General features: G+C 39.3%; 1 protein-coding gene across 3 annotated transcripts in view; it reads right to left on the bottom strand.

The window, feature by feature from the left end:
• Positions 1–866: 866 nt before the first annotated feature.
• The window catches only part of GRTP1 (growth hormone regulated TBC protein 1), a 36,038-nt gene continuing 21,851 nt past the window's right edge, over positions 867–15,053 (bottom strand). For all 3 annotated transcript variants that reach the window (XM_054514111.1, XM_036391139.2, XM_054514112.1), the window contains exons 6-8: positions 3,773–3,945; positions 3,475–3,660; positions 867–1,358 (exon numbers count right to left, since the gene is read on the bottom strand). In XM_054514111.1, the coding sequence (XP_054370086.1) occupies positions 1,269–1,358; positions 3,475–3,660; positions 3,773–3,945 (449 nt within the window). In that variant the 3' untranslated portion in view covers positions 867–1,268. The remainder of the gene's footprint in view (positions 1,359–3,474; positions 3,661–3,772; positions 3,946–15,053) is intronic.

A 15,053-nucleotide genomic window follows, 5' to 3' on the forward strand; every position in this document is an offset into this window, starting at 1 on the left:
TTGCACAGAACACTCCTGAGCAAGAGAACCTAATGCAGGGCAGTAAGGCTGGCTTTGGACCAATGCCCCATGATCTTGAAGGTAACTGGAAGATTAATTTTCCTATTAGTGAATAGTGTTTTCCAACACCTGCTGCCATACTAAGTTACTGCTACTGTCCTTATAATTCAGTACTTGAGGAAAAAGTGTATGCCTGGTACCATAAAGGATAGGATAGCTCAGAAATCACTGTTGAGTAGCAGTCTTGAGTTGTCTAGAAGAGCAATCCTCTACTTCCTCTGAAAAAGGGGATTTTTTTTTCTGCTGAGGAATGAAACAATCTCAATGTGCAAGATAGGGGGAAGCCACGTCGCACAAGCAATGAAGAGAGCTTGGAGTGCTATTAAGTTGAGGCTTTCCAAAGTAGTTGTTTGCACATGGAACATAAAACCCCACAAAGTGCTCCAGTTGTCTCGCCTTTCCCCAGCTGGAAGGAGAGAATTTGGCCACGAGAGGGCTCTGTACGGACAGGAAAGCAATTCCCAGACTCCTGGCCCCAGCAGGGCTGGAAGTGGCCCGGTGCCAATACAGACTTAGAAACTGTGCCGTGTCTTCCCCAGTCAAAGAAGTCTGCTCGTGGATGTCTTTACAAGTGTTTCTCCTCAAATTTTTAGGGCCACGGGTGTGGGAGAATTGCACTACAGCTACTCTATGTCACACTGCAGAGATAACTGCTTGGGACCATCACTGATTGCTTTCTTGCCCTGCACTTTGCTCTATTTGAGTTCCTTAAGTGAGAGAGTGAGGAAAAAGATGCTTGTATTGCATCCAATGACTGCCAGTCAGGACTCAGATCACATAATTTACTCTCTACACCACGAAACAGGTTCTGACAAATTAAATTAATTTATTTTGTACAAATTGTAATGGTGTCACAGTTAACACAGTAATACATAATTTTATACATCTGTTTGCTTTTAATATTACAAAATTCCCTGGGACTATTTATTTAAAAGGAGGGTCCTGACATTGATCACATTCTAGTCTGAAGATACCTTAATCCTTAAAAAATAAAAACAACACACCACCAACAAACAGTAACAGAATCACCAGTTCCAGTTATCAAATTTGACATACAGTACAAAGTGTTAACACACTTACTTGAAAGGCAGGAAAAATTGGTCAAGTGTCAATCAATTCATGGAAAGCTTAAAGTGTGCTTTAATCAGTGCAAATAGAGGAATGTGTCAATTGCTGTAGTATCTGACCACCTGGTTACATCTGGCATGTTATCCCTGAGAAAGCACCTTCTCCCTGCAAGTCTCTCGGAGTTTGTTGATTGTTGCCATGGATAAGCTTCCAGGATCAGTGAATATTTTCTGAGGGCAAAAGAAGAAAATTAGTTAAAATGCTGGCTTTGGACAGCATGCTAGAATTCTCACATAATTCTCTGAGGTGTGAAATCCCTGCTTCTATGTCCACACTGTGAAATTGCTCACTGCTCTTTGGCCTCCCTATAACAGGGTAACATCTTCATCTACTGGGCTATAAACACACAGTAAACCTGCAGCTCATAACAAGTGCAGTAAGTTACACAAAAGCAACAACAGAAAATTTGGTTTGAATGTGTGTCCAGTTGAGATTATTTTAGATGGCTGGTGGCAGAAAGTGGCATATTTAGAACATATAAAACTGTCCTGGGTAATGTGACAAAGCACCAGTGCGCTTCTTGTGTGATGGCAGCAGAGGTGGTTCAGGCTCTGGAACACAGACACCAGTGTCTTCCTACTGCAAAAAATCAGTTTTAATCCCTCACAACACTACCTTTGCTCCTCTTGTGTACCAGGCTTCCCAGGGCAGTAACAGATGCAAGGACTTGGTGCATGCTGAATGCCAGCATACGTCTTCAGTTTTTTCCTTTGTTTTCACTCGTTGTTCAAGAACAATATATTTGTTTCCACTACTTCACCTAGAACTTCTGAGTGAACAAAACTGTAAGCAAAGCTACAGGTTTATGTACTTTAAGCTACAGTTAAGGTGTGTGGGCACCTCAATTCTCTGGAGCTGTTAAAATGACAGCTCCAGGGATGAGACTGTAATTGAACCAGTTCAGAACAGCTTTCTGGCAAAGAAACCTTCAAACTGAAGGCTAAGGTTCTCCACTGGGGGAGGAGGCACAAAGATACCTGCCATCACCTCTACTGCTACTAATTCCTGTACTGCTGATAAAAACCCAACCCAGGAAACATCCAAGCATGAAAGTTTCAAAAAGTTACAGAACAACCTAACCTAAATTGTTTATCTAACTGTCTTCAAAGCCCCATTATTATAGTAAGTAACAGTTAAAATTCTTTTTTACTCAGGGTAACTCAAGAAAAAGGTGGTTGATTTTCTAAAACGAGCTGGTGTAAAATTTACCACAATTAAAGAGGGGGGAGGGAAGTCCTTCACAGACAAGTGTTAGCATCAGCCTCTGAACAGGTGTTCTTACGGCAGTTAACATTTAATAAAATTCTTATTCTAAACTGTTTGTGGAATAAAAAACCCCTCAAACATCTCTCTTCTAAATTAAAGCTGTACCTGTGATTTTTCTCTTGCTCCTTTAATTAAAAGACTTCAAAGGGTCAGTAAGTTAAGCTAATTTTTCTTCTATATGAACAATAATGAAAGTATAAATGACATCCTACTGTGACTGACCCAGGCACAGAGATGTGTCATGAGCATGAAACACTTAGAGGGGTAAATGTGACCCTCCAGGACATGGGTCTGTGCACACTGAGCAAACAATGATAGTGGAGTTGACAAAGTGATTTATGACAGATGTGCTCCTGTTACTTGTTTTGCAGCTACCACCTTTTATGTTTCCATCTTCTGAGATAAGCCCTGAACATAATGTTTTATACTGATGTGGCACCCATTGTATTAATAATTTAAAAGAAATTAGCTTGCAGACTGTCATAGCACTTGGACATTGAACTTCATGGGTTTTTGTCTGGAAATAAGAACCTGCCAGCACCATCCTGTTCTACACAGAATGCTGTGTGTTCAGGCACTACAGCCAATTATCAGTGCAAATTTAAAATTCACTTTGTGCTTATTCTACAATACTATATTTACAGTTCATCTGAAAATGAACTGCACAGGATCAATATCCACAGTTCACTGGAAAAACGCACTGAAATTATCTTCTCATCAGACTTGCAGCCTTAACTGGTAACAAGGGCAAAAAGAATTTTCTTCCCTGTATGACAGTTAATGTGGGTAGATTTCTATATATACAATTAGATAATAACTATTAAATATAATATTAATTGATAATAATGATGAAATATAGACTATTTAATATATGTATTAGAAAGGTTTGAGTTTCTTATTTAAAAAACAATCCTAACAGCTAGGTTTCTCCTAACTATCCATCTTTTTTGCTCAGTGAAAAACATTTCGAAGTCAGTCTTGGTTTTAATTTGGAATGACTAAAAGCTGCTGAGAATTTACCTGCATGAAGCTGTGACACTCTGTTACAAATGTTCCTTTGGTGATCTGCTTAAATTTATCACAAATATCAGGGAAATTTGTGGCTTCCAAAATAAAAGCTTGGTTTTGCTTAATCAATGTTAAGGCCACACGGAAGATGATCTTTGACCCTTCATAGAATAAACAATCCCATATTCGGAGCACAGTCTGCAGTAAAGGAGAGAATTCAGATTAACCTTGATTTCCAGTAAGCAATTACTAAAGCAGTACAAATTAAATAATCAGGGGTGTAGTAAGAGAACTTTATGTTACCAGTTACCTCCACTGGAAGAATGTCAATGAACAGGCATATAAACCAGCGTGACACCACTAGGGTCCACATGACTCCATGTCTTTCCATCAGCTCTGCCACAGCTGGAACTTTCATTTTCACAAGTTCTCCAAGGACTTCCTGATCAGTTTTCAGGCCCAACATTGCAGGACTGTAATAATCTTGGAGAGAAGAAATAAAACTCAGGAATCTGTGCACATGATCTTTTCATGAAATTGAAGAGAATGTCCTCTGCAGCTGAATGTATAAAGGCACTCTGAGCCTAGGAATCCCAAGGTGAAGCAAATTAACCCACAGCACAAAGATCTCTGCACTGTGGTTGTAGTGGGCTGCTCTTTCAGCCAGGCTGATCCCTCTGTACAAACACTTCATTCATGCCTTCTGAAGTATCTTCTTTCTCTCTGATGTTTTTTGGCAATGCATTCTTCCTTCCCAAGGAAGGATTGTTTAGGTGGTTTTTGACTCCTAGCTTAAACTACAGAAGTTTAAATAGTTCAATATAACCACCACCTCCTTCCTGTGTGGGGGGCTGCACAATTCACAGTCCACACGACACCCAGAGAGGTAACAGAAAACCCAAACCACCACAATAACCTGTAGCCTTTAGACCAGGTCCAGTCCATCTAGAAATGCAAATTCCCCAGAGCATCAGCTGTGCAGGGATGCTGGATACTCCCCATCTTCCTAGGGGTGACCTAGCCATTAAGGTAGGAGTTTTTCTCTCCTTTCTCTGAGCCAAGAAAATCACACTTTTCATCGAATAATTCTGAAAAGAAGTGAATGACAGATCCCTCAGGCAACATCTCTTCCTACTTAATATACCTGCAAGAGAGGGACTGAAATAAGACCTACATTCCTGCATTTGTGGTCACTACAGTAACTGGCAAATTCACAATTAAGAACAACAGAGCGCTCTGGCTGTCAGTCCACAGCCTGTTTGTCAGGGTAAGCATTTTCATTACCAAGGTGCAGGCAGAATAACAAGTATCTCAGCTCTATAAATGAGTAGCTTTGGGTATATTTAAGGGAAGAAAAAGATGTTTCAATTCTTAAGTATTCAAATGCCCCAGTAGTATGACACAAGAATTACACAGATGTTTAAGAAAATAATATTTTGGGTTTATATGTTGAGAGAAACATTTAAGCTGGATTTGGCCACTCCAGTCCCGGGAAGCAACTTAGGATAGTTCATGAGCACTTTGCTGACAAGACCTATGTTGTTAACCTTTGTTTATGGAAAGGAACCAGTGGTACCACAAGTGCCTTTCTATGCATTTCTTTCCTTCACTGATTCTGGAAAGCTGCAATTCAGGTTTCTCTGTCTTAACTGGTTTCTGCCAATGGCCCCAGACACCCAGCATAGGCCAATGGTTCATATAAAGGTGAAGGAATCAGAGCAGAGTCTATTTGCCTGAAATAATTCCAAGAAAACTTCCCAGTGCCACAGGTAAGTTTAAAAATGCATCCAAACTATGCAGTACATCTATAACCACTTAAATTTCTGTAATTTCACAAGAGCAGTTTAATATTCCACTCTTTCCTGTGCCAGTGGTTTACCTGAACAGACTTCCCACCCCATGAGTTATTTGCTCTACATTTGCTCTAAAACAATGTTCTAAACAAACTAGAACATCTACAGGAGTTTTTAATGGTACTACAGAGCATCACATTCAATCTTTAGGAACCTAGCTTTCTGTCTGGGATCCTTTGTTCCCCCTGAAGACTGAGATGTAAGACTCCTCTACAGACCTAACAGTCACTGCCACTCAAATATTCTTTAACCATCTGCCTTTCAATTGCTCGTAGGGAAAGCTCCAACAGCTTAAACACAAGTAATCCTGTGGAAAAGTGTACTGAAAACACACCATGACCTCAGAGCCAACACAAAACCCTCTCTTTCTGCATATGTTGTATTAGTGCTGTGCTCATTTTTGAACTGGAATGCAGTAAAAGTAACATTAATTGGCTGAGCACATATTTTTAATGTAATATTTTTTAATTTTTAATTTTTAAATTTTTTTTTCATTTCCTGCTTTAGTGCAAGTAAAATCTAATCACACCTCAAATAACAAGTAGCAGAACAAGCCCTTTCCCCTTCCTATCCTTCCTCCTCTCATACATCCACAAACCATTTTTTTCCTCTTTATCTGTGCTCCTGAAACACGTGAGTACTGAAATCTTCAAGTTACCACTGGCAAATGTCCTCAGGAGGAAGGCCAGCAGCCCACTCATTGCTCTGCTGCAATCATCTGATATGCTGAAACCAACAGCAGCTGCTATTTTTAATCTGTACAGCAAAGTAAATGTCACGATCTCAGGAACACAACTGGACACATACCCAGCTCTTTGAGAGCTGGGAAGAAAAAGTTAACAGACAGACAACATGGATACATCACTCCACAAATTGCTGTAGCAGCCAGGAAGCTTTGGTGTAAATTAACTGTTCATTCAAGTCTGTTAGATTGTACTGCTGGAAAGGAAGAAAAAAGGGACCATTCATCTATCTGGGGCAGCCCCCTGCTGTTCCTCGTGGAGCAGGAGCAGCTCCCATGTGCCCTGGGACACAGCACTGCAATGTTCAGCCCAGCCCTGCTGCAGAACCAGTGGGAGGAGTGATTAACTATTTATGCAAATGCCAAAAACTGAGTAGCAGGCGTTTTCACGATATTAGCTGCCAATTCACAACAGAAGTTAGGTTAAAAGAATCTGCACCCAAGACATATTTACATGTAATTGTTGTATGTTAATTATAGTTCATGTAAGTATTAATTATAATTATTACACATAATTAATATGTAATTACAATTTTCTATTTATTTTTCCTGTATATATACTTTTATACATAAATGTATATATATAAGATTAGCTCCTCAAATTAGGAAAGCCACATTTTGGAAATCCTTCAGAAACATTCCTGGAGGACTTTATATTTGTGCAAAACTTACCCACAGATCACTTACAAGGAACACCTTTCACAGTCCACGTCTGGTTTCACTAGGGAAAATGATTTTGCAATTTGGTTCAGTGCCTAAGTGCTTGGTAACATTTAACCTACATGGCTCTTCTGTTCCCTCCTTATTTACTAGGGATTCCCAGTCATTAAGCCTTCTGGAAATGCAAAAATCCTGCAGCGCTCCCTTGCTGCAAATGCTTCACTGTGTGCCCTACTTTCCTAATATTTTATAATTGGCTGCTCTGCCCAGAAGTCAAAATATCCTTGTTTATAACCAAGTCTACACAAGCCTACCTCTCCCCCACACCACAAAGCTGCTTTTCAGAATATACAGTGCAGGCGATTATTTTTACTCATCTACCATGGAAACACATTAGCTTTATATTCCTTACATATCTTACATCTTACAAATTGTTTGAAATTTTTAGATTTGCATGATCCACCTTAAATTAGCATCTTAATTATTTTTTCCCCTCTCAATAATCTGGCAAAATACTGAGCAGTTGATGACCCAGAACAAACCTGAGTCAGTAACTGCTCTCAATCTGCCACTTACTAATTAAAAAATAGGCTAATTATATTGTTGATATCTGTTGATCTAGGTGGTTTATAGGAATGTCCTCTGACAAAATATCATTCCCCTGAAAAAAAGTATATAGCCAGGTTGTTTCCTATTTTCCTTCAAATGGTCAAACAGAAGTGATAATTTTTAGGTGATCACAAATGACATTATTTTTCATCACATTTTCTGGAAGGCAAGAAATTAAATATTGCCTTATAAATTATTATTGTATTATTAATTTATTACTAAATTCCAGAAAAATACCTAGATGAAAATCAAGTTTCTCAATATGCAATTTGGCATTTTCAAGTGCTTCTGTAAACTGACCCAAGGTTTTCTGTACTTTCAGCTTTCTCTTTGTTGCTTACCCGTGTGCTTTGCCCAGTCTGTTCTGAGTACCTGCCTATGGATTTTGGATGCCTTGCTAAGTTTAGGAGTGCCTGAGAGTGTAACAGAGGGCAATGTGGGCAGGGTCCCACATGGAATTCATCCTGCCAAGTGCTCCTTCCTCATCAAAGCCCTGACCCTGAACAGCAGTGTAGCCCTGTGGCTCTGTTGGGATCATCAGCTGCTGCTTCTTGGAGTCAAGCAGCAAACAGGAAAAGCCAGCTTCACCAGCTGCCAGCTACTTTATTGCTACTGTACAACACAGGTGACCACATGAAGGGACCTTTTCCCTTGTTCAAAGGGCTTTTTGCTGCTAACACTGCACTGCCTGTGGCATTCAGTCACTGAGCTGGAAAGCTGTCCTGGCAGAGACACTCCTAACACTACATTTCACTGTCTCCCTGTCACAACAGGTAGCACCTCTGGACCTTACCACAATGCCCAGGACTAAGACATAACTGGCTGCTTGTGCTCCAGAACAGTAATAAGATTTGCAGGAAATAAGGATAAAGCTTGTAGGGACTCCATGACCTTGTTCTCTGTTACAAATAGATTAAGAGGTTCCAAAAATAAAAGTTTAAGAAGCAATACTCTTATAGTCTTAAATTATCTCTAGGAGTCAGGAACTACACAAGTTAAAAAAAAAAAATCCTTCCAGTCTGTTGTGTATATGTCAGGTTAAATATACATATTCCTATGGAACTAAATCTGTAAGTGTTACAAAAATACCTAAAACAAGACCTCAGCTCTGCTGCTTATCTTCCAGCATTTCTATTATTTCAAGAGCCTACAGAGCCCAGCCTGGAACAGAATGATTTGTCTTGGAGTTTCAAACCAACTGGAAAGTTATAAACTGGTTGATTTAATTTTTCTCACAGTCTACATAATGCAAAGTACTTCATTCACAAGAATAAGTTTATAATGTCCATGAGAACTGGGGTGTGTGTGTGAGATCATGATAATGTTCTCTCTTCTCTCACAGTAGCAGAAATGGTTCATTTATACCACCAAGCACCATTCAAGAATGTCTCCTTGATGGAGAGACCATTTGCTACCACACCTCACTGGAATCCAGGAGGGAAATAGAGCAGGCCTAAGAGCTGGCACAAAAATTCAGAGGCTTCCATGAACAGAATTTCATGAAAAGCACTCTGTTCTACATTTCCTACATCTCAAGTCAAACCCAAAACAGATTCCATCATGTGCATTTGTAGGGGAAAAATACAAATACTTAAAACGTACCAGCTTTGGTGTCTTCTAAGTATCTACATCAGGAGCCTTACATTAAAAGCTGAACAATGTACATTTGGGAAGAAATCAGAAAGCCACAACAGGAAAAGGAGGAAACCCAAGAGCACTTCCAATTCTTTTTGCAGTGTCAGGCCAGAGTGACCCCTGCAGGTGTCCTGGCCAGAGTGATATCCTGCAGATATGTGGTTAAATGGCAAGCTAAAACCTCTTAACTGTTCCATTTTTAAAGCACAAGTTCCTAATTTTCCAGGGAACAGAAAAAAAAAAATCTAACAAACCAAGCAACAGACTCAAGCTATATTTTATCTCTTCCTTCAAACTAAACTGACTGAACTTCTGTCCTAAACTCACACAACAACCAGCATTAGCTGTATCATTCACAACTGAACATTGGCTTTAAGAAAATATAAGGAAATCAAATTTATTGTGGATGGCTGAACTATCTTAAAAAAATGGGAATGCAAGCGTTTTATTTATCAACCTTATTGGTTGATATTGACACAGAATTTAGAGTAATATATCTTGAGAAATGACTTACTATTAACACCTTTCCAGCAGCACAAAAAGGCAGTGTCTGTTTCTACATAATGCCATCTGCCTGTATTCATCTTTTGCTTCTAGTCCCAAACTTGGAAAATAGATCCCAGGGAGCTGAAAGAGCCTTTGGTTTCCCATTTGCATTTCCCAGAGCACAGTGGGATTCTGAGCAGATGTAGTAGCTACCTTCCATTTGGAAACTGAAGAGGGATGCTTGTTAATTAGAAACACAATGGAAAGGCAGGCAAAGATGTCATCCTTCCAGACATTACAGAAGACAGAGACGAAATACAAAGAAGCAAAGACTTAATGTATAACCCCTCAGAGAAACAAACTGAAGTTAGCAGCATGTGATTGGAAAACACAAATGCAACTTTCAGACATTCTAGTTACAGAGAATGAAATTGGCTATTTTAATTATTTATTTATGCACCAGTTCTATTATGTGTTGCTCAGTAGAGACATTTGCATAATTTAAAACTAGTCCAGCTTAAAGTTATAGATACCAAAGCACTCCCATATAGCTTAGATATCACTGAGCAAAATACTGTTGGCCAGCTCTCCTCTCTTCCCTCTCTCCCCTCTTCATATCTGCTACCATTGGAATGGCTACGTTTGTGGATAGCAGTTTCTTCACAGTATCACTGAGCTGACAGACACTGTACACACAAAATATTCCCACATGGCTGTTTCCAAATAGCCTGGTCTGACTCCAGTCGTTGCACCCCATGAATTGTGCCTGTCCAAAGAGCTGCATGCTTTGGAGAAATCTGCAGCTTATGGGGCTGAACCAGGAGCCAAGGCTTTTAACTCAGGAAACCCTTTGACAGACTTTTATCACCAATGTCCTCAAACAGAGAGGAAATGCAAGAACAAGCATTGAAAACTACAACTGCTTATCATGCCTGTTGAGGAAACAAACTTAAAAAAAAAGCTTACAACTGTATAATGAGTCCTAATGACTGATGACTTCAGCTGAATAAGGATTCCTGGATCTGTGTTTTTAACTCCTCCATGGGATTAGGAAGAATAGGTATTTTATCAGTTGACCACACTGACAAGTTATTCCTAACACCTCAGCACAAAACACAGCAGTGATATCCTCTCATGCTTAAGAAGAACCCCATTCTTATACTTTCATCAGCTCTTCCAAGAATGCTACAGTCACACCGTGGGGGCCACTGAGCACATGACTTTAGACTGGGACAGATGCACCTTAAAACAGAGAGCTGGACCAGCACATATAGTTCTAGTGCAACCAAGGTTGCATTTTCTAAGCATCTCTCTCAGACTAAACACTCACATCTTGTACAATGAGGTAGACAAAAGTTACTACTGTACATGATTTTCTTCATTTAAATTTCCTTAACTCCCAAAGCACATCTCCTTACACCAACACATTCTTTATGTTGCTACCTGTGCTGCATGTGCATTACACAATATTTTGAAACAGTATCAAAGCCTGCTGTCAGTGCTTCTTTCTACCATGACATACTTTAAAAAACCAAACACTTAATAGAGTTGAACTTTTGAAAAAACTCAATTTTGCACTATCTTAAGTTGCAAATACAATAAAAATCCAGAATAAGCACATCATAGCTCAAAAAAGCCAGAGCAATCCTTGGATATATTCACTACTGAAGAGAGAATATATCATCTCTGATTATGACATTAGCAAAACTGAGGTTAAAAAACTCCACCCAGCTGTGATATTTACAGTTCAGGCAGAAAGTTGAAGAACTGGAAAAGAGATGAAAGAAAAGGTCATATTTAGAAAAACTGAGTTCTGTAAGGAACCTCTTTATTTGTAGCATTTATGCAAGAAAAATGAAAAGTAAAGTCAAAAAATTCATAGAGAAAACACACCAGGCATTGTGGGCTTTTCAATATAATAGGAGAAAGTCTTCAAAAAAAGCAATACCTGCAAATTAGGACAACTCAAATTCTAATAAAATATATAGCAAATGTTTTTAATAAGACTGATTTACAATTTGAATACATTACTAGCAGTGATGGCAGGGCCGCTCTTTCAAACCAAGTCTGGGACCTCTCAATATCCTGACCTGGCCTTGAACACTTCCAGGGACAGGGCACCCACAACTTCTCTGGGCAGCCTGTTCCACTGCCTTACTATCCTCTGAGTAAAACATTTCCTCCTGACATCTAATCTAAGGGTCCTCTATTTTAATGTAAAACCATTCCCCCTTGCCCTATTACTACCTGATCCTGCTTTCTCCACCTTTTTCTAAAGCTCTCTTTAAGTACTGAAAAGCCACAATGGGAAGAATTACTACTATTTCCTCACCTGGCTTTTTGTATGGAAAGTTAGATTTCCAGTTACACTTCCAGTTTTATGAGTTTTGGTATTTAATACACAGATAACTTCAAGCATATTAATACATTTTATGGGGATTTACAAGTTAAAATACAAAACTGTATACTGGGATCTGCTTTAAGCACGTATAACCCATCATATGTTTGTCAGCTGATATGTTATGCTTCTTACTATCAAAGTGACATTCAGGAAGGTTCATTTATTAAAATTGTAACTGAACATATAGAGCCCTGGCTGACCATCAGAAAGTAAGAAAACCCAAAACAAGCTGCTGTGGCGTTGCTGTGTTAACTCTGCAGGCAGAGCAGCACAGTCCCTTTAGCATGGAGATGGCTCTGTCACAATGCTCCTAAGTGCTTTCACAACTCAAGCCATTAGATAAAAATAAAATAAATATTAAAAAATAAAATATAACTTCCCTCCAACATGGCTACTCTAATAAAATATAAAGCACAAACTATGCCTTGTGCTACATACTAAGGCTTGGCCACTAACAGGTTCTTCCACATCACAAAAAAACCAGAGTCTCTTCTCCCAAACCTATACTTCTGTGTTTATGCCACTCTACCTACCTTCCTCCTTTGCATGCAGCCAGGGAATTCTACCTTTGATCAATTCTAGCTGAACTAAGATTTCATCTGAGAAGTTATTTTGCTGATAGCTTTTATTTACTGGGTAGATGAAACTTTTATTTACTGGGTAGATAAACAAGCAAATAGCACATCTGCACAGACAGCCAAAGGCTGCAGTCCCACACAGAGTAGTGCCATGGATGGCCTACTGAAGATACTTTAGGTTCAACATAATCAAATTATATCAATGAAGGCTTGCTTGTCAGAATGAAGGAGCCATTCTTGACTTTGCCTTGGTGGAACAGGTCCTGCTTCCAGTGTAAATACAGTAGTGTAAAGACACATGTCAAGGAACACAATCTTCTTCAGCATTTTTAAACACTAGGGGTGCTTTTGCTGCATGTTTCCTCACAAAAGTAAGGCTGACAGCATGGATATTCTTGTCATGTACAGCAAGCTTCTGTTTCACACAAACGTGTAAGAGTTCTACCCAGCCACCTAAAACACACCTAAATAATGAGATTGTTCTTTTATTGATGAGGTTTGAGACTGGGTGGGAGGGAGATATGATACAGAAAGTAAATAAATTATTTCAAATGCTATTACCGGTGTAATTTTAACGAAAAAAAACCCCTATCAGTTGCTTATTTCCTGCTTGCTCAAGTCTCAAATCCCCTAGCAGTTCAGATTTCAAGTAATGAGGATTTCAGGCTTATCATGGTTTCTAAATACAGGCACATGACTCCTTTATTCCACCTTCAGCTTAACAGGACACTGCATGCTTAATTCCTAGGTATATTCAACTGACCTCTAATGCTCAAGCATTAATGCTTTCATTGTGGCTGGGGGTTACCAGTAGAACATGATGGAGTCCCAGATTTCAAAACTCTTAATTGTTCAGCTGACCAGCAAAATGCTCCTGTCTCTGAGTACCAGATGTGATGTTGGAGGCCAGAGGGGCACACCACTATGCTTCAAATGCAAACACAGAGGAACTCCACAGATGAGTGAGAATCCTGCCAACTCACGGACCAGTAGCTGACAGCTGCCAGAGGAAGATAAAGAAGTAGCCCAGAACTGATCAGTCTGCTGAAATTTTCTGGGTTGATGGTACAATAAAAAAAAAGCTCAGCTGTCAAGCTGAGCACAAGCTTGCAACTTTACAAGCATGGTGTCATGCATGTCACACATAGCCTTGAAAGGAGCTTTCCACACCAAAAGCACGTGCTTGGGGTGCTCAAGTCTTCTCTCTGAAAGGAAATGCTTTTCATCACAACACTCCCCATCTTAGGCTGCAAATTCAGCTTCGTTTAGGTCTAGCAGTGTTTTCTACCTGCACAGCTAAATAAAAACACTTCCTGTGAAGAGGTCCACTCCCTTTGGAGATGCAGATCTGAAAAGATGCAGCTGCCAAGCCAGTTCTGCATTCAGAGGTTCCCTGGCAATACCCAATTGGGGTATTTAAATAAATTCAGCCACAAGAACAAAATAAATACAGGCTCAACTGCAATTAAAAGCAAACAGTCTAAACAAATACTTTACAGCTTAGTACAGCCTTCTGCATTTCCCAAGTGGTCCTTCCCTTCAAACCTGGATATCTGTATGATGGGACTCAAAAGATTGTTCTAACATGAATCACTCAAAAGAGAAGGATATTCAAGAGTTTGATACATAGCTATGATGCCATTCAGTTCAAATATTCTTGTCTCTTACCATGCCTAATCTCTTGTGCAACCTGGGAGTCTCTGGCTGATACAATTGCAAGCAGAGAGCTGAAAAAAGATGGGAGATACCTGTTCTCTCAGCATGCAGCCACCTGCCTTAACCAGCAGGCACTACACTGCACACCAGTGGCACCTTGCTTTGTACCTTGTGCACTTGCAGCTAATGCCAGTTATTTCTGTGCAGTCTACTACTTTAGTGACCATTTAATCATTCAAAACTCTGCTCTTTTTATTTTTTATAAACAACTAGGCAGTACACACGGGTAAAAAAATTTTAGTAGAGGCTGCTAAAAAGTAATGAGACTGAAGGAAGATTGTTATTGCTGCTAAAAAGTAATGAGACTGATTCTTGAAGAATGCCACATCTCATTTAAGATTTTTATTAAGAACATTAGAGAAAAAGAAAAAGCTGGTATTTATTGACAACACTAAACCAAGAGATACTGATCCATGTCAATACACAAAGCACAACAAAGTAACAGTGGAAAGACTGCAGTAAGAGATGTGATGACATTTAAAATAACAACAATGTGCAAATAAACTTCAGCAAAAAGGTGTTATGAATTCCTAAATGCTGTGGAAAAAACCTCTGTTGACAATGAGAGAGAAGGAACAGCACATGCATTATGATGGAGATCACAAATCAAAACCAGAGTGCCACTAGGGAAAAAAGCAAGGGAAATCCTACAGCTTTTCTCTCTTAAGGAAAACACTTTCCACTGTGAAAAGAGCCACTGCACAAGGCACTAGCTGATTCTCCACCAGAAAATAAAAGTGTGCCATTGTGATCAGGTTTACAAAAATAAAAACTGAAAAATCAATTCAAACTGGATCAAGCACATAATAATTATTAGGCTAAAACAGGAACAGAGAAAAGTTTCATGCAAGAGAAGAGTTTGACTGAAGGATCATAGTCTCACAAAAAAACTCCAAAATTAATTGGCTGCA

The sequence above is a fragment of the Molothrus ater genome, chromosome 2, assembly GCF_012460135.2.
Source record: "Molothrus ater isolate BHLD 08-10-18 breed brown headed cowbird chromosome 2, BPBGC_Mater_1.1, whole genome shotgun sequence".
NCBI lineage: Eukaryota > Metazoa > Chordata > Aves > Passeriformes > Icteridae > Molothrus > Molothrus ater.